Source organism: Melanerpes formicivorus, unplaced genomic scaffold (assembly GCF_026170545.1).
Source record: "Melanerpes formicivorus ecotype bairdi unplaced genomic scaffold, bMelFor1.0.p_v2 SCAF_19, whole genome shotgun sequence".
Classification (NCBI taxonomy): domain Eukaryota; kingdom Metazoa; phylum Chordata; class Aves; order Piciformes; family Picidae; genus Melanerpes; species Melanerpes formicivorus.
In genome coordinates, this window is record NW_027142371.1 from 6,034,761 (window position 1) to 6,054,023 (window position 19,263).

The window sequence follows — 19,263 nt, forward strand, 5'->3', positions numbered from 1 at the left end:
GGCGGCGCGGCAGCAGGAGCCGGCAGAGCGGCCGTGGTTGCCGGGGGCAGTTGGCTTCGGGTTGGTGCCGCTCGCCTTCCCCTTCTGCCTCTCTCCCTTTCCCTCAGCGCGCTCGGGGGCACCCGGGGGAGAGAGGAGAGAAGAAGGGAAGAAGGGACATCGACCCTCCAGCAGCATGAACCGGCCTCACCGTGGGGCTGCGGGCAGCCGGGGCCTGGGCACTATGGAGGTGAAGAGTAAGGTGGGTGCTGGCCAGCGCGCTTGAGGGCTGAGGGCTGCGGGCTGCGGCGCCGGCGCGGGAAAGGAACTGGCCCGGCCTGGCCTTGCCCTACCCTGTGGGGGCGTTTGGCCGTGCTGTGGCTATGGAGAAAGGCGGTGAGAAGCGCGGGGGTGGCGAGGGGTCGGGGGCAGGGAGAGCTGCTGACTCACCTGCCGGAGGTGGCACCGGGGGCGAGGGGCTGGAGTGTGCCGGTGTACGGCCCCGGTTTCGCTTGAGCGCGCCTCAGGCCGCTGGGCACGGGAGGCGGTGGTCCCCGGAGCGCTGCTAGGACGGGCTCCCTTCCCCACCTGCCTGTCCCTGCTTCAGCCAGCTCCCTCTGGTCGCCTCAGGCTGCTTGGCTGTGCAGGCTAAGGCAGTGGGAGTTAGGCGATGGTGACCTTTACCGGGTGTGCTGTCTGCTGCGGGTCAGGGGGAGTGAGTGTTTTTCAAATGTTTTACAAAACAGATTTGCGGAGTTGGCGACTTAGTTTCTGTATAGATCAGAAAAGAGAGAAGTAGATGTCTGGGTAAAGTTTGGCTTATCTGGACCGAAAGAGGTATTTGGAGTTGTGATTCAAACCCCAAAACCGATTCTTCCGAACTTAAAAAATAGCACATTGCTTTACCTTAGGACTCTTCCTATAGTTTGTTTTATTTATTTATTTATTTATGTGAGGTAAAGCATAGCTTGCATTACTTGGCAAAGGTAAGCCTTGGCTAACTTAAAGTAGAACTCACCATCTCTTCGAGACGCTCTCAGGATTTTACACTGGCAACTGTTTGAAGAGTGTGTATCTGTAATTTGTGGCTTATACCAACAGTTTCTTTTTTGTCAGAGCTTTGCGAAGTTCTGTAAGTGCTCTTCAATGTATCTGCATCTCTTCTTCGTAATGTGAATTTTTCATGTGCCAGTTAGACAAAGTCTTGCTGACAAGACTTTGATGTTCTGAAAGGAATTAGATTTTTGTTCTGATTTATACTTGCAATATCTCGTTGATGTGTCATTCTGCAGTTAACAATTCGAAAAGCTTTGGATATGCAGTATTAGGTGGAGTGTCAAGCTATTAGTTAAATACATGTCTATAGCTTGAGTTTAAAAACCTCTTTTCATCATCTAGGCAAACTGCAAGCACACCTACATGGGAATGTTCTTCCATTGGTAGAAAAATATCTTGTGGGCGTTCTTTAAACTGGTTTACAATCTGTGGTCTATATTCTCTCCCTTCCTTTCCTGCTAATCGAGTGTTACAGCAGTGGTATAGGTGAAGCAGTCAGGACCTGCGTTGTTGTTGTGTGGGTTTTCTTTTAAGGATAACAGTGCTGAAACTTCTAGAAAATGTATGAGTGGTCTCTAGAGCTTGAATCATGATTTCTTTGAAGTGTAAATTTAACTTCCATGTAGACAAACCCAGAAAGCACAGGAATTGCTGGTAGCTATGATTTCAAATACTAGCCAAGCATAGCTTTTTCTGTGGTTGTTGAGGTCTTTTTTTCATCTCTGTTCTTGTGTGATTCAAAACAATCAGTACAGTGTGTTTATAAACAAAATACTTGTTGCCTCAGCCCCAAACTCCAGGCTTACTGTTTCCTCATTGTCTGTTTCCTTGATTATATCTAGAGATGATCTATGGGATGTACTCTTTGGTGTTTGTACAGAGAGGTGTAGAAGTCCTAATGAATAGGGACCGTCTCTTAAGTGCATATTAGGAAGGAGGTTTCAAGGCATTCCTAGAACTACTTGTCGCTAATGCATTATTTAACAGCACCTTGATTTAATAGAGCACAGAGTCATCTTCCTTTTATGAAAATAATAAATTCTAATGAGAAAGAGGGAAGGTTTGTGGGGGAGGTGGGGGGGACCATTACTGTGGAGTTGATCTGGGCTTTGAAGGCTTGTCAGCGATGTACAGCTCTTTATTTAGATACTCCGGATCAATAATCGTGCCCCAACTGACAAAGCTGCGCCAGCACAGCCCGACTGTAGCTGCAGTTACATGAGCAGAATCCTTTTGTTAGTCTAGTTTATTCAGTTTGGTTAACTAGTCTGAACTTGCCCTGGGGAACCCCCTTAGTATATTAATTCCATTTTCCAGTTCTTCTCACCATAGCAAATCAAGTCTTTAATACCGGAGTTAAACTACAGTGATGGTGTGAAAACCCCGAAATACATTTCTCTACATATAAAATCCAGGGGTTCCCCCTCCCCTTATGACTCCAAATAATATATTTTTTCCGGAATAAAAATAACTTTTGCAGAATGAAATGTAATATACTAAGATATGGTTATTGTAGCTCGTGTTCTGTTGTTACTGGAGACTTGCAGTTTAGCAATAGTGTGCTGTGTTACAGAGGACTTCAGGATGTCTCTCATAAGTAAGTCTTAGTTAAGTATCTCTAGTAACTTCCTAGTATGCTGACATCACTTGTACTGTGTTTTCCCAGGGGAGTTACCAGTGTAACAGCATGCATTTGTAAAGAGCTCAGGTGGCAGGAAGCATTCTCTTCATAAATTACTCTCTTCCAATCTTTCATCTCCTCTAAACTACTTAAGTGCAGCCCATTTAATAGAGTTCAGTGTTTGCTTTTGTAAAGTGAAAACGCTTCAGGGGTTAAAACCAAGGATGAAATGGCATCGTTTTATTTTTTTTATCTCTATAATAGTATTGAGCATACGGCAAACACGGAGAAAACACGATCATTAATCTCTTGCTGTTTGCACCAATTATGTAGAAAAGCCGTGTGGGGAAAAGAAAACTCACACGGTTGGTATCTGGCCCCGCTTGCTGCTGGGGGATGGAACGTTTACTCCAAACTGAGACAGAGGTGGTTTGCTCTATAGACATTTATCGCTGAGTTACGTTCAAACTATGTAGTCTTTCAAAGCCAAACAACTGAAATTGATGTAATGCATGGACGATCCTGTGGCATTCATACTTCACATAGCTGAAGAAAGATTTGAGAAACACGGGATAAAGACTTTAACTGACGTCATGATTAAGCTTGCTGCTTCTGACGTGATGAGAGTTCCCCCTACGGGCTTTTCTTTGCTTTTCTTCTAAGCAGGTATGAATCATCCCATGTGCCTTATTGTTAGCTAATGTTACTATAATCGGAGTATTTCTAGAAGAGCAATGTTCCCAGATAATTCCTTTATTTGAAACGCTTCAAGGGGGAAGGTGGGGTGCTGGAATGGTAGCTTGTTTTGCTGCGCTGTGTTGGAGTTAGCACGGTGCTAATGTGCTAACAACGGCGCCCTTGTCTCCTTATTTTCATTCCTTTGTTTGTATGTGAGAACTCTACAGCTTTTGTTCTCCAAAAGGTTGTAATCAAATGTGAGGTAAAGGTTGGTCTGGAGGCTTGGTAATGTGCACCTTCATATCTATGGTGTGTAACATACACCCAAGTATGTGATACTGAGGCTCAAACTTTCACTCAGTGTTTTGTTCCATGTGCCCTTCTGTTCTGCTTAAAGCCGAACTTGCTAAAGAAATTATTTGTTAGCTGTAGGTCATACAAATGCTGCCAAGTTACTTTTTATTTCCTCCCCCCCTCCTCTTTTTTACTGATTAGTTTATTGCTCTCTTAAGTAAGCTGGTCTGCTTTTAGTAACCTGGCTGCTGCTCTCTCAATTCCTTTTAGCATCTTCGGTATGTTGTGTGTGTCTGATACAGAGGTTTTGGAGCAATTTTTGTCTCATGTTCTGTTTGCTTTGGGTTCTGACCATGTTGGGCAGAACACTATGATTTTACCAGTTATACATGATAAAATTACAGTTTGTCTAGTCTACATCAAAAGTTTGCTCTTATTTGCACTAGGTTTAGTCCAATGCTGACTGCCACTAAATCATTGCTAGCTTTGTGTTTTCACTCATGTGAGGCTGAAGGTGGAGTGGACTGGGAAGTTAGGGGATTTTGTTGAATGGTCATACTGACTAAGTGCAAATGCTACCCCTGAAAGTATAGTATGAGTGATAAAAAGGGGTTTTGTCTGTGTGATACTGTGGATATAGCCACATTGTAAGATCACACAGACATGATTTGAATATTGATTGTTCAGACAAATCTTCTGAGTGCTCTTAAGGAGTAATGGCTGGTTGCTTCCTTTCTCTTCAGGTAAGGTCAGCTCACTAAAACTTTACTGCTTGTAGTTTGTACTACCGTGTTAAGGTCAAAGTGGCTTTTTATTTCCTGTCCAAACAACTGGGGAATCTGAAAACTCTGCAGCCTTGCACAGGCAAACCATAGGTGTATAACAATCTATACATACCGTTCTGAGGTGCAATGAAATGTCCAGGGAGTCAGTCACATACCATGGGAGGTTAATCATCATCTTGTTTCTGAGCCACCAGCATCACTGCTGGGTATGAAATCTGTCTCTTACCAAGAGTCCAGTTCTGGGCCCCTCAGTTTAGGAAGGAGGTTGACTTGATGGAACGAGTCCAGAGAAGGGCAATGAAGTTGGTGAGGGGTTTGGAAGACAAGCCCTATGAGGAGAGACTGAGGGAGCTGGGGTTGCTTAGTCTAGAGAGGAGACTCAGGGGTGACCTTATTGCTCTCTACAATTACCTGAAGGGAGGTTGTAGGCAGGCAGATGTTGGTCTCTTATCCCAGGCAGCCAGTACCAGAACAAGAGGACACAGTCTTAGGCTGTGCCAGGGGAGGTTTAGGCTGGAGGTTAGGAGAAGTTCTATACAGAGAGTGATTGCCCATTGGAATGGGCTGCCTGGGGAGGTGGTGGAGTCACCATCCTTGGAGGTGTTCAGGAGGAGACTTGATGGGGTGCTTGGTGCCATGGTTTAGTTGTTTAGGTGGGTTGGATTGGTTGATGGGTTGGATGCAATGATCTTGAAGATCTCTTCCAACCTGGTTTATTCTGTGTATTTTCTAAGAGAGGGGTCTTTCATAAGCATGTAAGAATCCACCATTGCTCTTGCACTGGTTTGTTGCTTTAATGCTAAGCTCCCTTATTAGTGAATGCTTGGACCTGAACAGAACAATGGAAACAACTTTTGCATATTCAGAAAGCCCTTGTTTTATCAAGACTAAAAACAGTTAGAACTTGGGAAACACCCCCATGCAGTTTAAACTGGCCTTTTTGTGTCATTTCAACATTATTGGTTATATTTTTTAGTGCACTTAATTCTGTAACTTTTCTGGATTACCATTTGAATCATTCTGTTGCTCATGGATGTTAGAGTTCTGTAGTAATGATGTAAGATATATTTTGTCCTAGTTTGGAGCAGAATTTCGACGATTTTCTCTGGAGAGATCCAAACCTGGGAAGTTTGAGGAGTTCTATGGATTACTGCAGCATGTGCACAAGATACCAAACGTTGATGTTCTAGTGGGATATACAGACATTCATGGAGACCTGCTGCCTATCAATAATGATGACAACTATCATAAAGCAGTTTCCACAGCCAATCCTCTACTCAGGATTTTCATTCAGAGGAAAGGTGAGTGCACTTGAAATACATGAGTCATCTTGTTTATTCAGGCAGGCTGTGTTGCAGTAAACAGTGTGACATATGCAGGAAGAAACTTTCAATCCTATTTCATCAATTGAATTCCATCATAATTATGAATCATTAAAGGTATTCACAACTCCTCTCTCTTGCAAGAGCTTCCTTGGGCGACATATTTATGCTTTGTGGTTTTTCACTTGTATTTAATTCAGAGTCAAGTCTCTATCAATTTTTTTTTTCCCTAGTTCTGTGTAAGCAGATAAAAACTTTACATCCTTAGGGTTTTCTGCTCCCTATGTTGGATGCCTCTCACTTAAAAATTCTGATCTTGATCAGACGAGAAGAGAGACCATTTCAGAATGGAAAGGAATCTTGGAAGTCTTATTCCATGAAGTATTTGATGTCAGTATGAATTGAATTCTAACTTTGCAATATGCTGCTTTTATCACACTTTCCTAATAAAACATTCCAAAGCTTCCAAAATGACAAGCTTATTTCAGTTTAGCAAACCACAAATGTCAGCCTTTCAAAATTGTGTGTCTTCTGGACAGAAGGTTCTGGTTATCTGGCACAGAGTTCTTTCTGGTGTCTGCTTCTGTTCATGAAGGAGTCAAAAACCAAACCTGCATTTGTTGATTTATTTGTTCTTGTCCAGGAGAACACACTCAATATCTAGAACTGAAAGGGAGGGAAGAAATCTAATGATGTGGTTTGAAATTGTTTTCATCCAGAGAAGTCAGAAAAACCTGACTTCTGCATTTGCATTTCTGATTTCTTGCTTGCAGGGGAGAAGAATGTGAGTGTGCATACATTGTGTCCATATCTTTAAATAGCAGACTACTTATTGCTTAGCTGTTTTATAAAGATGTGACTGTTTCTGCTTATTTCTAAGACAGGCTTGTTTTCCTTAGAAAATACTTGAACATCAGAAGCTTTTATCAACTTTCCCACTCCAAGAAATCAATAAGCTCTACAACAGCCTGACACAAAAACAATATTCAAAACCAGTCTGGATGCTTGCCAGCTGCTGTGGTGCTGGCAAAATGTGTTTGTTTCTTTTGTGTTGAGGATAGTGTAGTCAGTAAGGCCTATGTTTTCAGTCCTGAATTGCCAAAGGAACAAACTATTTGCTTTAATAGAATCTTGAGATAGAAAAGGGTCTATGATTCCATTTAATCTCCTACAGTAGCCATATGACGAGAACAGATAAGCCACTTTGTCAGACAGGGATTATTGAGTTTGTATTTTAACACCATATGTTTTTAGATTGTTCCTAGTGTTGCATGTTTAATACCAAGTGTGACACCTTATACTTTCATTGTACCTTTACTTAAAGCATGATGGATTATTTCTTAGTACTTTAGTATGAGGAATTGATCTAATGCACAGAACTGAAAGTAAGATGAATGCACTTCGGTGTATCATGCCAAGAACTGATTGGCAGGAAAAGCTATGTAGAAAGTATCAGTTGTCATCACCTTCCCTTTGAGGCTGGAGTCTTCAGGCTGTAGAATTTTAGGGAATAGAGAATCCAGGCTGGTATCAGAGTCCAGCACTGTGCTTTGTTCTGAATTAGTTGTGACCACTTTGATCACTTCTGTTGATTAAATTGAAGCTTTGAATCCATTAGCATCTTTGCCATAAAGTACAGAGGTTTGTTTGATGGAAAATAAGGAAGTAAGTTGCTTCTGTATTTCAAATGTGATAATTTACATGTAATTAGAGATGTGTCACAGGCTGTGCAACCTAACTTCTTTAGGTGTGATAAATTTCATCCAAATGTATTGGCTGTACCTCTGAAAATCAAACATCTGAACAAATACCTGCTGTTGATGGGACAGCTTTGCTCTGTGCTGCTCTGCAACTGTGATAAGTGACATGTTACTTTTCTACCTGCAAAGCTTCTTGTGGCTTTCATACTTCTCTTTTTTTTTCAATCTGAAAAAAAAAAAAAAATCCAGGAGTTTTCTAATGGTTTTTATTTCCAGTAATAATAGTTGGGAATTTAAGATCTTTGGCCAAAAGCCACTGTGGACAAGAGAGAAGGTTTTTGCTGTCCTAGAAGACAGGAGAATTTGTTATTATAGTGTCTCACGTATTTAGAAGGTACATTCAATTTGTGGAAAGCTAGCATAAGGTATGAGCAGACTACACTAAAATCTAGGGTAAATAGTATTAACTTCTTAGTATATTGCATGCAAGGAATGCCTTAAGGGGTTGCAATGGGAGCCACAAGATGCTTTTGCAATGTTATTAAGAAGTGACTGTTGTGATAATGAGACTCTGGAAGTCCAGAAATTTTATTACACCAAAGTAAGATTTCTCCTGTTCAGTTCTGACTCCTAACTTAGGAAAGCTGGAAAGTTGTGTCCCCTAAACATTTAGAATACATAGAATAAACCAGGTTGGAAGAGACCTTCAAGATCGTTGTGTCCAACCCATCAACCAATCCAACCCACCTAAACAACTAAACCATGGCACCAAGCACCCCATCAAGTCTCCTCCTGAACACAGGAGGAGACTCTGTGTTGGATAGTGTGGTAAGAAACCTAGAGAACTTGTAATGAAATCACATTATTCCTCTTACTCTTCTAATTGTAGTTAACCAAATTACTTTAAAATATTTTAAACTACTCCAGTGCTCAATCTGGACTGGAGCTCAGTATTACACAGGTCAAGAATAGATACCAGTTTGTGGAAAACAGTTGCTTATTGGAACTCATTCTGCAATTTAACAGATTAACAGGTACTGCTGACATCTGGAATTTAATGGTTAAACTGATGCATCATGATCAAATCCAGATGTATGGGAGTCACTCTGAGAAAAATGCTGCTGAAAATAAAGAGGTGGAGGGGACATAGTCCACACAGGCTCTGAAGGGCAGTTCAGTGTGGAGGACTTTGCATTGTAAATACAAGGATAAGAGAGATGATAACTTAACAAAATCTGGTTCATAATAATATCCTTAAAACTCACTTGTAGGATGTTTCACTATACAACCCCTGCAAGTTCTGTGTGTACATGGCCTTTTACACTAAAAAATAGGTTCTTTGGTTAATTCATTTGTGCCCCCTGAGAGACTCTCTTCACTGTGAAACTTTATTTTGGTGAAAAATAAGAGGAACTGTCTTTTTAAACATCTCTTTGTGGAATATTCTAGCTATTTGGAGTCCTCTTCCTAAAAACAAGTTAGTTTCCTTCACCATGTTTTGTTGTCTCCTATTTGAGTCACAGAGTGCAAGATTTATTGGGGTTTAAAAAAGTACTAAATCACATCTACATTCCAATGCACTAATCATTTGGAAGGGGGTGAAATTTTAATTCTTGAGGGGTAACTATGTGGCTCTGCAAATATATTAGGCAAGCATTTTAAATGCCTTGGAAGAGTATTACCTTGACCACAGATTTGGCATTTCTGGGCTTTTGATTTACATTTTATATCGTAAGTATATACAAATCGGTGCCACCTCGAGCTGGAAACCACTGGGGGGGGGGGGGAAATCATTCTTGTGCTATGTGGACATTCTTAACACTATCTGTAGTTAACACCTTGTCCTTTGGCTTTATGCCAAAATATTTTCTGCTGCAGCTTTAAAGTGCTTAGCTAGGTGCCATAACAAAGATGCTTTTGTACTTGAGAATATTGCTTCAGAAAATTTGTGTAGCAGTGGAAGAGAGGTTAAACAGAGTCACGCTTCTTGGCTGAAATGCGGAGAGATGAGTTTTCATCAGCCTTGTGCTGTTTCTCTTCCCCACAAATATGCAACTTTAACTGCATATTTCAAGGTTTGTGCTAGTTTTGAATTTTTAGATTACTAAGTCTAGTCACAATGCAAAATATCTACCCTCTGGTGCTTACTGCTTGCTTAAATGTTTTGACACATGGCTTGCAGTTTTGGGATGCTTTTATTTCAACAATGTGTCATGCAACTTCCTTGTAAGCTTCTAAAAGCACCAGCTCAGAGTTAAGCTTTCTTATTGTGTGTTTGTCTTCTGAAAGAGACTTTTAAAGTTCAGATCTCTTCTAATAAATGTTTTTCTGACCATAGCTTTTGTTTAAAAAGCAGTTTGGAATCTGTTAGTTCACATACAGATGTATTTACATAGTATTTCTTTCAAAGCCAGACCTTTTGCAACTGATCTCAATGTTTATCTGCTAACTGTGAAAATTTTGATTTAAACAAAAATTTTAAGCCTTCCCAGCTGGTAGTTATGGAAAGGCAGCCTGGGTGGTGATTTCTGTGACCTCTGCTTTCTCTGTGGGGAAGGAGGTTGTGAACAGTTCTAGATCTAACTGTTGAGTAAACATCACAAATGTACTGGACAGTTGCAGAAACACAGTAAATCTATTTCTTGGATGTGATAAGTGCATGTGTGTTTATCTGGCATGTGCCAAACTTACCATGTAGGTAAAGTAGGACTGAGTGGCAGGAGAGAGATCCTGGTGGCCTCCAGTGAAGGCGAGGAAGCCTTACAGCCCAGTGGCAAGCTGAGAACATTGAATATGATATACATTCTGTCATATCAAATATATGAAATACCAGATATTCTGATTCTTTGCCAAGAATCTGAATCTGTGAACTGTGAATTGAAGGAAGAAACCTCCAAACTGAATGCCTCTTGTGTTGCAATGCATGTAGAAGAGCACTTGTAAGAACATCAGTATGTCTGACAATGTTTTGATGTGCTGTTTTCTGGTGTAGTATTTCTAAACCAACTCTTGTTGTAAAACCAGTAGAAAGGTAGTGCTTCACTGGTACCAAAATGTTAGTATCTATATCCTGGAGTTTTCATCAGCAACTTGCACTGTAGCACAAATTAATGGTGCATATGCATTCTTTCTATTTTCTTTAGATGAGCTTAGCCTGAAAGAAAGGGGGGGGGGGGGGGGGAAGGCATAATATGGCTTAAGGTCTGAACAATGTGGAACTAATCAGTCGAAATGCTTCCAACTTACTCATTGGCTCTCTGGAGAACTTCCCAAAGAACAGCTCTTCTGGAGCAATATTGTATTAAATGCCTAGAAATATGTGTCACCAGCACAAAGCAGAAAGAATTGAAGCTTTTGGAATGAGGCAAAATGATACTTCTTGTCCACGCAATGTCTGTCTGGCACTTGGAATACTTTCCTGTAGTCTTGTTGAATTTGCCATTGTTTGTGCAGCCTGAAAGCCAGAGGTCTAAAGTATCAGCTCTGCATACTTAGGCATGCACTGCACAACATTTTTACATAGTTTTTGAGATCTCTAAGATGCATACCAGCTGCTGGTGGGGGAGGGCAAAATCTATGACATAAAAAAATAACCATTGCACTCATTAACATTTTTAATACTAATACTCAAATCACCACTGCCTGTCTAAAATCTTCACCTACACTATCACTTTCTTGCTGTCATTGTGTTACATCACATTCAACAGAAAAAGATACTGAAAGCAAGGCCCTGCTGTCTTGTATCTTCCCAATTTTCCTTTCCAAGTTGTTTTGTAAGCAATTGTAGCTCCAAATAAAGAGAGAAGCTATTTCAACTCATTGAATTGCAAAAATCCTCCCAGTGTAATGACCAGATGTCTGTCTGAAAACTGGTTGGATGGGTTGTCAGTAGAGATAAGGGCAAAACTTCTCACACTTGTTACTTTGATTGTAAATTTTAAGGAGACATTAAAAGAATTGCTCCATGTTGTCTGAAAAGTCAACATGTGAGCTGTCAGCAATGGAGTGCAGGGCTTTTAATAGCTGATTTTCAGTCAAATATCCCAAAATGTGTTTTTCAGAGAAAATGATGAGTTTGCATTTTTGGAGGTCTGCTACACTTTGGATGTGATCTACCTGTTGCATGCTTTGTTTTGGGAGGCTGGATAGTTTTTAACCAACCTGCCCTTCAATACAACCAACTTAACACTCTCAGGCTGTCTCTAAAGCCTTCTTGTTTGGTGTTGGGATCTAATGCTATTTCAACGTGAGCTTAAGTTGCAGGTTTGGATTTTGTTCACCTTAACCTCTTTTGCAGAGCAACAGAACTTCCATGCTTTTGTGAGAGAACCTTTCAGACTCCCAAATGAACCAAAACATTATTTCCTGTATTCACAATCATCTAATGTTCTCAAGCATAGATAGTGTTGATTCTTCTGTTTGCTTCTCCATTTATACTCTTTTCTGTGTAATTCATGCAATCACAGAACAGACCATGTTGGAAGTGGCCTTGAAATATCAACTGGTCCAACATTTGTATGGGAAAAGGCACCTAGATGTGATCTAGCATTGTGTCCAACTGCATCTTGAAAACCTCTAGTGATGGGACCCACTGGGTCCCCCAAAGGCTGTTCTACTGATCGATTGTTATTGCTGTAAAAAGAAACCCAACAAATCCAGGACAAAAATCCACAATCCCTTCCCCAACTTGTGTGGAGATAAAGCCTCTCCCAGTGCAACCTGTAGCCATTGCCTTGTGTAGCGAGGCATGTGTCTTTGTCCTCTTGGCAGCAATCTTTGAAGTACTGAGAAATACTATGATAAAGTTCTCCCTGAGCCTTTTCTTTTCCAGAAAGAAAAGACCCACTTCCTTCAGTGTTTCCTCACAGGCAGAGCCTCCAGCTCTTAGATCATCTTGGTGGCCTTCCATTGGACTTTCTGCGTCTTTTAAGGCCAGAACTGGACACACTAGACACCCCCTGTGCAGCCTGAAAGTCACCAAGCAGTGGGTTGGCCACATCTGTCTCTGCTAGGAATGCCCCTGCAGATGCAGCCCAAGGATCCACTTTGCCTTTGCTGCTGACTTGTGTTCAGCTTGTGCACCAGGACCCTCAGGTCCCTTACAGCAGATTGCTCCCCAGCCACGTAGATCACAGCCTGGGCTGGGCTCTTTGGGTGTCTGATCCCAGTTGCAGGACTTTGCGCTTGTCTTTGTTAAGCTTCATCCTGTTCTTGCTGGCCCACTCCTTGATTTAGCATCACTTTCACCTGCTGATGCTAAACAGACAAGAAAGCAGACTTTGCAGAGGTTGTCTCAGTAGGTGAAGTGGGAGAGAGAAGTCCCTAGGGTGCCACTGATATGCAGTATCCCATGTGAAGGGAGAGCACTGTGGGCTGTCTGTGCTGAAGTTGCATGTGTGGAGCAATTTGTATTAGTGCTGCACTTTTCATTTAGTAACCTGCAGAAACCCCAGGCTGGGTGAAAAGCTGGCCAGATCTTGGGAACGGCAGAAGTGAAAATTAGCTATGGAAGGTGGATACAATAACCTGCTGCATCCCTCTCAAAGTAACTGAGATTGCCACAAAAGTGGCTTCAGAGTGTAGTGGGGCTGTGTAGGCTCAGCTGCCTTCAGAAATAATGCTTGGTGTTGTCAAATGGAACAACTTTATCTGTAAACTTCTCTGTGAGAGATGTTCTGTCTTTAGCAAACAGCTTTGCCTCTCTGAATGAATGATTATCTTTTTTAAACAAAGACATTAAGGCATGTAAGTGAGGCCATCAGGACACACTTTTAAACCATGTTGATGAACTATTTTATTACTGTTGTGTACACACAAGGCATGACTTGACAATAAATCCCTTTGGACTTTTTGTGGGCTAACTTACATTGGTTTCTTTTAACCATTATCTTTTAGAATGCTAAGTCCAAGGCTGCCTTTGTAGACCAATCAATTTATTCTTTAAAACCCAAACAACAACCAACCAAACCAAAACTTTTTTGTTTTCAGCAGCTCTAGTGTCTGATTCATGGAGGAGTTAGTATTACCTGGTGGAATAGTGTTAGACTGCTGCCTCACAACTACTTAGCTCTGTTTTTCTTAAGGCATCTAAAGAGTCTAACTGCTCTATGTCTGTATATCTGCATCTTAGCCAAGGACAAACTATTTTCTGACTTACCAACATTTCACACTAGGATAGCATTTCCATAGTTGGTTCAATCCACAGATTGAAATGTATAGTGATTTTTTTTGTACTTTCCTGACTGCACCAATGGCATCTTAATGTAATAATACAAAGAAATTCCAACTTCTGAGTCCCAGGGTTAGCACAGACCAGCGCTATTGTTTGGTGTGGGCTTTTTTATCCGCTGCAGAAGAAATCTCTACAACGTTGCAAAAATGCAAGTATAAATCCAAGGAAACCTGGACCTGAATGTGTTTTGGCTTGGTGATCTTTGGAGAGCGTGTTAAAAAGAAAAATGGAAGCTTCCTCTGGTTGATAGGCGTTTCAGAGATCGGAATTGCTTCCACAGAACATGTTTTGTCTCCCGTTAGAAGTATTTGTGACTTGCACAAGCCATTTGCATACTTCTGTATCAAATTGTGGCAGTTACAGCATTGCTTGTGTGAACAGTTTTGCTTGAAGTATTTGTGTGCAAGGTCTCTTTGTTTCTGCTCCGCAGCCGTTTTACCTACATTGGCTGGGGGCAGGGGAGAGAGTGCAGAATGGAATAAGCTTTCTGGAGTTTGAATCCAGGTCACTTGGCTAGCTTCCAGGAACTAGGCAATAATAGGCACACTGGCTGCTTTCCCTTTTTCATTCTTTCTTTTCCAATGATCTGAAACCTGAGGAGAGAAAACTAACAAGTAGAATTACTCTGAATAAAATTAAAATGTTTCTAGGAATGTACTCTATCCATTCTAACCTTCCTCTCAAACACCTAGCATACAGTGTCTCCAGTAACATTCTTTAATTTTCTGTGCTGCCTTTCCTTGGGTAGAGGGGAACCAACAGTATTACAGACTTTGAATCTCACAACCTTAAAGCTTGTTTCATGTGTAGAGCAATGTTTCTACTGTAGCGAGCCAGAAGCCTTCTAGATTATCTATTTCATTCTGCTAACCTAACCCCTGATAAGCAGTGCAGCGTGGACCCCATGTAAAGTGATCTAATCACCCATCTGCTGTCTCTTACAGAAGATGCAGACTACAGTGCCTTCGGTACGGATACTATGACAAGGAAGAAAAATGTCTTATCGAATGTGTTACGTCCAGATAATCACAAGAAGAAACCACACATTGTCATTAGCATGCCACAAGACTTCAGACCAGTGTCTTCTATCATAGATGTAGACATTCTTCCAGAAACCCATCGCAGGGTACGACTCTACAAGTACGGAACTGACAAACCCCTTGGATTCTACATACGAGATGGTTCTAGCGTCAGAGTAACGCCGCATGGATTAGAGAAAGTTCCAGGGATTTTCATATCTAGGCTTGTCCCTGGAGGCCTGGCTCAAAGCACAGGCTTACTGGCTGTCAATGATGAAGTACTGGAGGTGAATGGAATAGAGGTTTCAGGAAAAAGCCTCGATCAGGTTACAGATATGATGATTGCGAACAGCCGTAACCTGATCATTACGGTAAGGCCAGCAAACCAGAGAAATAATGTGGTGAGGAACAGTCGGACATCTGGCAGCTCTGGTCAGTCTACTGAATCTAGCCTTCCAAGTAGCACGCCAAACATTTTGGCAAACTTGTTGCATGGAGAAGAGGAAAGTGATGAAGAGGACATTATTATTGAAGATAGTGGTGAGCCACAGCAGATTCCAAAAGCTGCACCTACCACCGAAAGCCTAGAATCGCTGACACAAATTGAACTCCTGTCTGAGTCAACACAAAATGGATTCCTGCCTTCCTGTGAGATGAACTTGAATCATTCAGCAGGCAGCATTAGCATGGAATTTGAAGTACGAGATGCAGAGCATAAGCCATTAGAAGAAGATGGAACTATAATAACACTATGAAGTTACATTGATACACTCTGTACTCAGTAAGGATGCCATACATATTATAATTTGGCTCAATATGTAATACATTTTATACCTCTCCATCTACCAAGCACTGCAGTTAGATTAAAAAGGGGGGGGGGGGGTTGGAAATAAGTACAAGAAGTTCAAAATTATGTAATTTGACTAACTTCAGTTAATTCTGCACTTCAGTGTAAATACTTCACAAAGACGGACAATAATTGATAAAAGACTGAAACTGAATGAGGAAAACTTAAAATGAAGGATAGCTAAGAGAGAGCTGTGAGCTTTCTTTTAAAGGTACTTGGGTTTTGGGGTTTCTTTGGGGGGGGTATTTTGTTGGGGGGTTGTGGGGCTTTGTTATTTTTGTTGTTTTGTTTTAATGCAGAGTACTACTGGTTCTGTAGAAGTAAACTTCCATTATTGTGTGAGGTTGTCTGATGTACCATGGTTTCATGTTCATCTGAAGTGCTGCTTACATTATGATGGAGCTTTTTTAGCCACTTCATTCCTGTTCTGGACTGTTGTTTAGCTGTAGAGCTGTTTGGGTGACTGTGAATGAGCAAGCTGAAAAATAAGCATGGGGTGGGATAGGAAGAGATACTCATGGTTGGCCTAGTTCCTTGACTGATGCATTGAGCAGTAGGGATATGTGGTAGTATAGTGGTCAGCAACTTGACAACAGTCAGGATCTGAAGGTGGGGGCTTCTGAAGTTGACTGTTTCTTTGTGTGCAACCACAGGTTCATTAGTCACGCACCTTAACTGTTTTTAGTGGCCAGATAAGCTTACTTTTAATGACTATGGTTTTGAAATTCAAATGTGAAAGTCTTAACACTTGGGCATCAAAGACCCATTCCCATTGTAGTTTGCAGTATTCAAGGGTATTGGTGGATTAGTTCCTAATCCTAGTAAATTTCAAACAAATCACATGAACAATATTATGGACACAAAACAACAATCTACCTTTAAACCAGAGTCCTAGTAGAAGCTGGGGAAGTTTCTACCAGCAAAAGTTTTTTGTAATGAGTCTGAATGTTGTAAAAAGTGACATTTTTCAAACCTGAACTAGTTCAGAACACCTTCAATTCAATTAAATCTCTGGATTAAAAACCAGTTTTAATCCAGAATGAGGCTTTGCTAGAATTCACTTGAGCCATGTGATGTTAAATTAGTCACTATAATGACCCGAACTATAAATGTTTGCACACACTGGCTGGGTGTTTGGACTGTTACCAAGTTGATATAGGTAAACCAAAACTCTGATGACAAGTCTTGATATCTTAAGTATGTATGTAATCAGCTGCAAACATCTGGAAGAATTGGCTTCTAGCATTCTTCATTCCCTTTTCATGTCTCCTGCTTTTACCACTTTGGCACTGAGTTCCTCGCCAGACCCTTCTCTGGGAGCATGAATTATGGCAGGAAAATGAGATGGGGACTAATAGGACTGGGGAGAAGTGTGAATGGAGCTTCACACCAGTGATCCAGCAGTCTGTCATCCTCTTAAGAAGTAGGATGCTACCAGCTCCATACTGAGGTGCTGTGTTTACCAGAGCCAGCAGTCCAACTTCTTGGCAGCATGTTCTACCCTGTGGGGAAATAAAATGACCAGGAAAGGTGATAACTCCTTTCTTTTTTTCACTCAGTCTGTTTTGAGGAAACATCTACCTCTGGTAACTTTACTAACAAGAGACTAACTGTAAGCTTAATGCTAAGGCCTTTCTAGGATAGCAGAGGCTAAAAACATAATTGAGATTTTTTGTGATGAGGTAAGCAAAATTCCTTCAGAAATTACTACTGTTTAATTTTACAGAGTTCCAATTGTAAATTCATCTTGTGAGCAGTTGTATTTTCAAGCCTTCAGTACCACTGTAGTCCAAGACTCATAGATGTCAAAGGTATTCATTCTGATTTATGGGAAGTTAGCATAACAGCCAGTGGTACTTGGCAAAGGCAGGTTAGAGTTCTGCTTTGTGAGATTTATGGTTTCTTCAGTGAGCATCTGGAGAGGACTTGGAAACTTTTCCAACGTGAGCAAGAATTTCAGAGTGGTTTATTTTGCTTATAGTTGTTAAAAATGAAGTAACTACATCCAGTTAGTGTGACATGAAGAAAATACATGTTCATTCTGCAACATACAGATATTAAATATACATGTTTTCTGTCAGTGCTGCTCTATGCTTCCTTTATTTAAGGAAGATTGTTTACTTTAAAATGTCTTTTTTTTCCATTATCAAAAGACTTTCCTTCCTGTATGAAATCATCAGCGGAGGGTGACTTTCATTTATTATGCTACTTTGCACTTCTGTGCCTTCTGTTTACTTGAATGTATGGTGAAGAATCAAAAGACTAAAGGCACTTGGATGAGAAATGAGGTCCACAGATACAGGGAAGGAACTGGTAGTGCACTTCATGCAGGTATTTCACTCAGTGGAAATACATGATGGGCCTGTTGTGGTGCATGAGTATTTGCAGCTTGGTTAGTAGCTTTGAGCCACCTTGGGCAGGAGGCTTGAATCTGAGAGCATGAGTGTTGCAAAGTAACATTGCTTAGGTACAAACACCCAAGGTTAGTGTGCTGCCAAACTGTGTTACTTAATCTGTACTTACACCAGAAGCATGAATATTTTGAATCTAAATGCCAGTATTAAAGACTTCAGAAATGTAACTGGGGTCCTACTCTAAATTGCATGAGAATTCATCTCCTGGGACCTTTCCTGCAAACTGACTAACCTAAATGAGAGAGAATATTATTTTTTGACACACATCCCGTTCTGTTATACAGAAATTTGGTAACATAGTAAAAACTAAGCATTTGGGGCTTGATGAAAACATTAAAGAATAAACCTAAGTAAAGGGGGGAGGGGGGGATATTTAAAACTGTGTATTTACAGTGACAGACTGCACAGCATGTATTTGCTTAATTCTGCAGTTACCATCAAGTTTCTAAAGCTCTTCCATATCTTACTAATGCATACACTGTTAATTACAAGATCTTTTTAAATTGTTAACTTCAGGATGATCAGTGGTTGATTACAAGGGGCTAAACCTAATTTTATATAGCAATGCTACTGGGCTTCAGCACAAGGCTTTTTTTTAAAACACACTGATATTGTTAGCCTTTTTATTCACTACCTCCTAAATTTTTAACATCTTTACAGTTTTCTCCCTGGAAGAAAATACTTTAAAAAAGGCTTGACTGTTTTATAGAGATTTTATCTTTAGCTAAAAAAAGAGAAAAAAAAGGAGAAAAAAATAATAATCCAGAAGTGATAGTGAGGATGCTAGGCATGATTGACAAGTATGACGCTGCTATTAATGTACTCTATGTGTATGCTGTATCCTGTCTTCTGTGTAAATTGTATTTTTTTTTTGTTTTTTCAATCCAGATTTTATAAGATTAATTTATAAACATCCAAATTCTTTCAAAGTGGGCAACTGAAATTCCTTTGGACTAGTATTACACGTTGTGCACGGTGGCGGGGGACAGAGTCATTCCTCACTTGTGACTGGGAGGTTGAAGGGCACCTTAATAGGAAAAAGAACAAAGTGTTGGTAGAATTAAGATGCATTTACCTTGAAGTTCTGCTATGGTACTGGATAAGTCAAGCCTAACTGTGAATCATACTTTTTGTTTGGTTTTTCCAACAGCTGAATTAAATTTAGGACAATGTTCTCACAAGCTCTCTTTAAGGTGTATTTTTGTGAATATGATGTATTTTCTAATTAAATTTTACTTGCAATGTGATTTTTACATGAATGAACTTGTTTAAAATGTCAAATATCAGTATTTTTCTTACAACTCTAATGTATGATG

General features: G+C 40.6%; 1 protein-coding gene across 2 annotated transcripts; it reads left to right on the forward strand.

Annotated features, from left to right (window-relative positions):
- Positions 1–15,760, forward strand: PARD6B (par-6 family cell polarity regulator beta). Of its 2 annotated transcripts, none has more exons than XM_068150385.1 (3): positions 1–241; positions 5,492–5,714; positions 14,612–15,760. In XM_068150385.1, exons 1-3 carry the CDS (start codon positions 176–178, stop codon positions 15,439–15,441), a joined length of 1,119 nt encoding a protein of 372 aa, XP_068006486.1. In that variant the 5' UTR covers positions 1–175; the 3' UTR covers positions 15,442–15,760. The 2 variants fall into 2 exon arrangements, with proteins under 2 accessions (XP_068006486.1, XP_068006488.1); XM_068150387.1 differs by having other exon boundaries at positions 14,615–15,760.
- Positions 15,761–19,263: the final 3,503 nt, after the last annotated feature.

Bases quoted from the DNA above. Each gene is read 5' to 3' on its own strand.
- PARD6B (XM_068150385.1), top strand. From the start codon at position 176: ATGAACCGGCCTCACCGTGGGGCTGCGGGCAGCCGGGGCCTGGGCACT. The intron at 242-5,491 runs GTGGGTGCTGGC...ATTTTGTCCTAG, and splicing joins CTATGGAGGTGAAGAGTAAG to TTTGGAGCAGAATTTCGACG. The intron at 5,715-14,611 runs GTGAGTGCACTT...TGTCTCTTACAG, and splicing joins GATTTTCATTCAGAGGAAAG to AAGATGCAGACTACAGTGCC.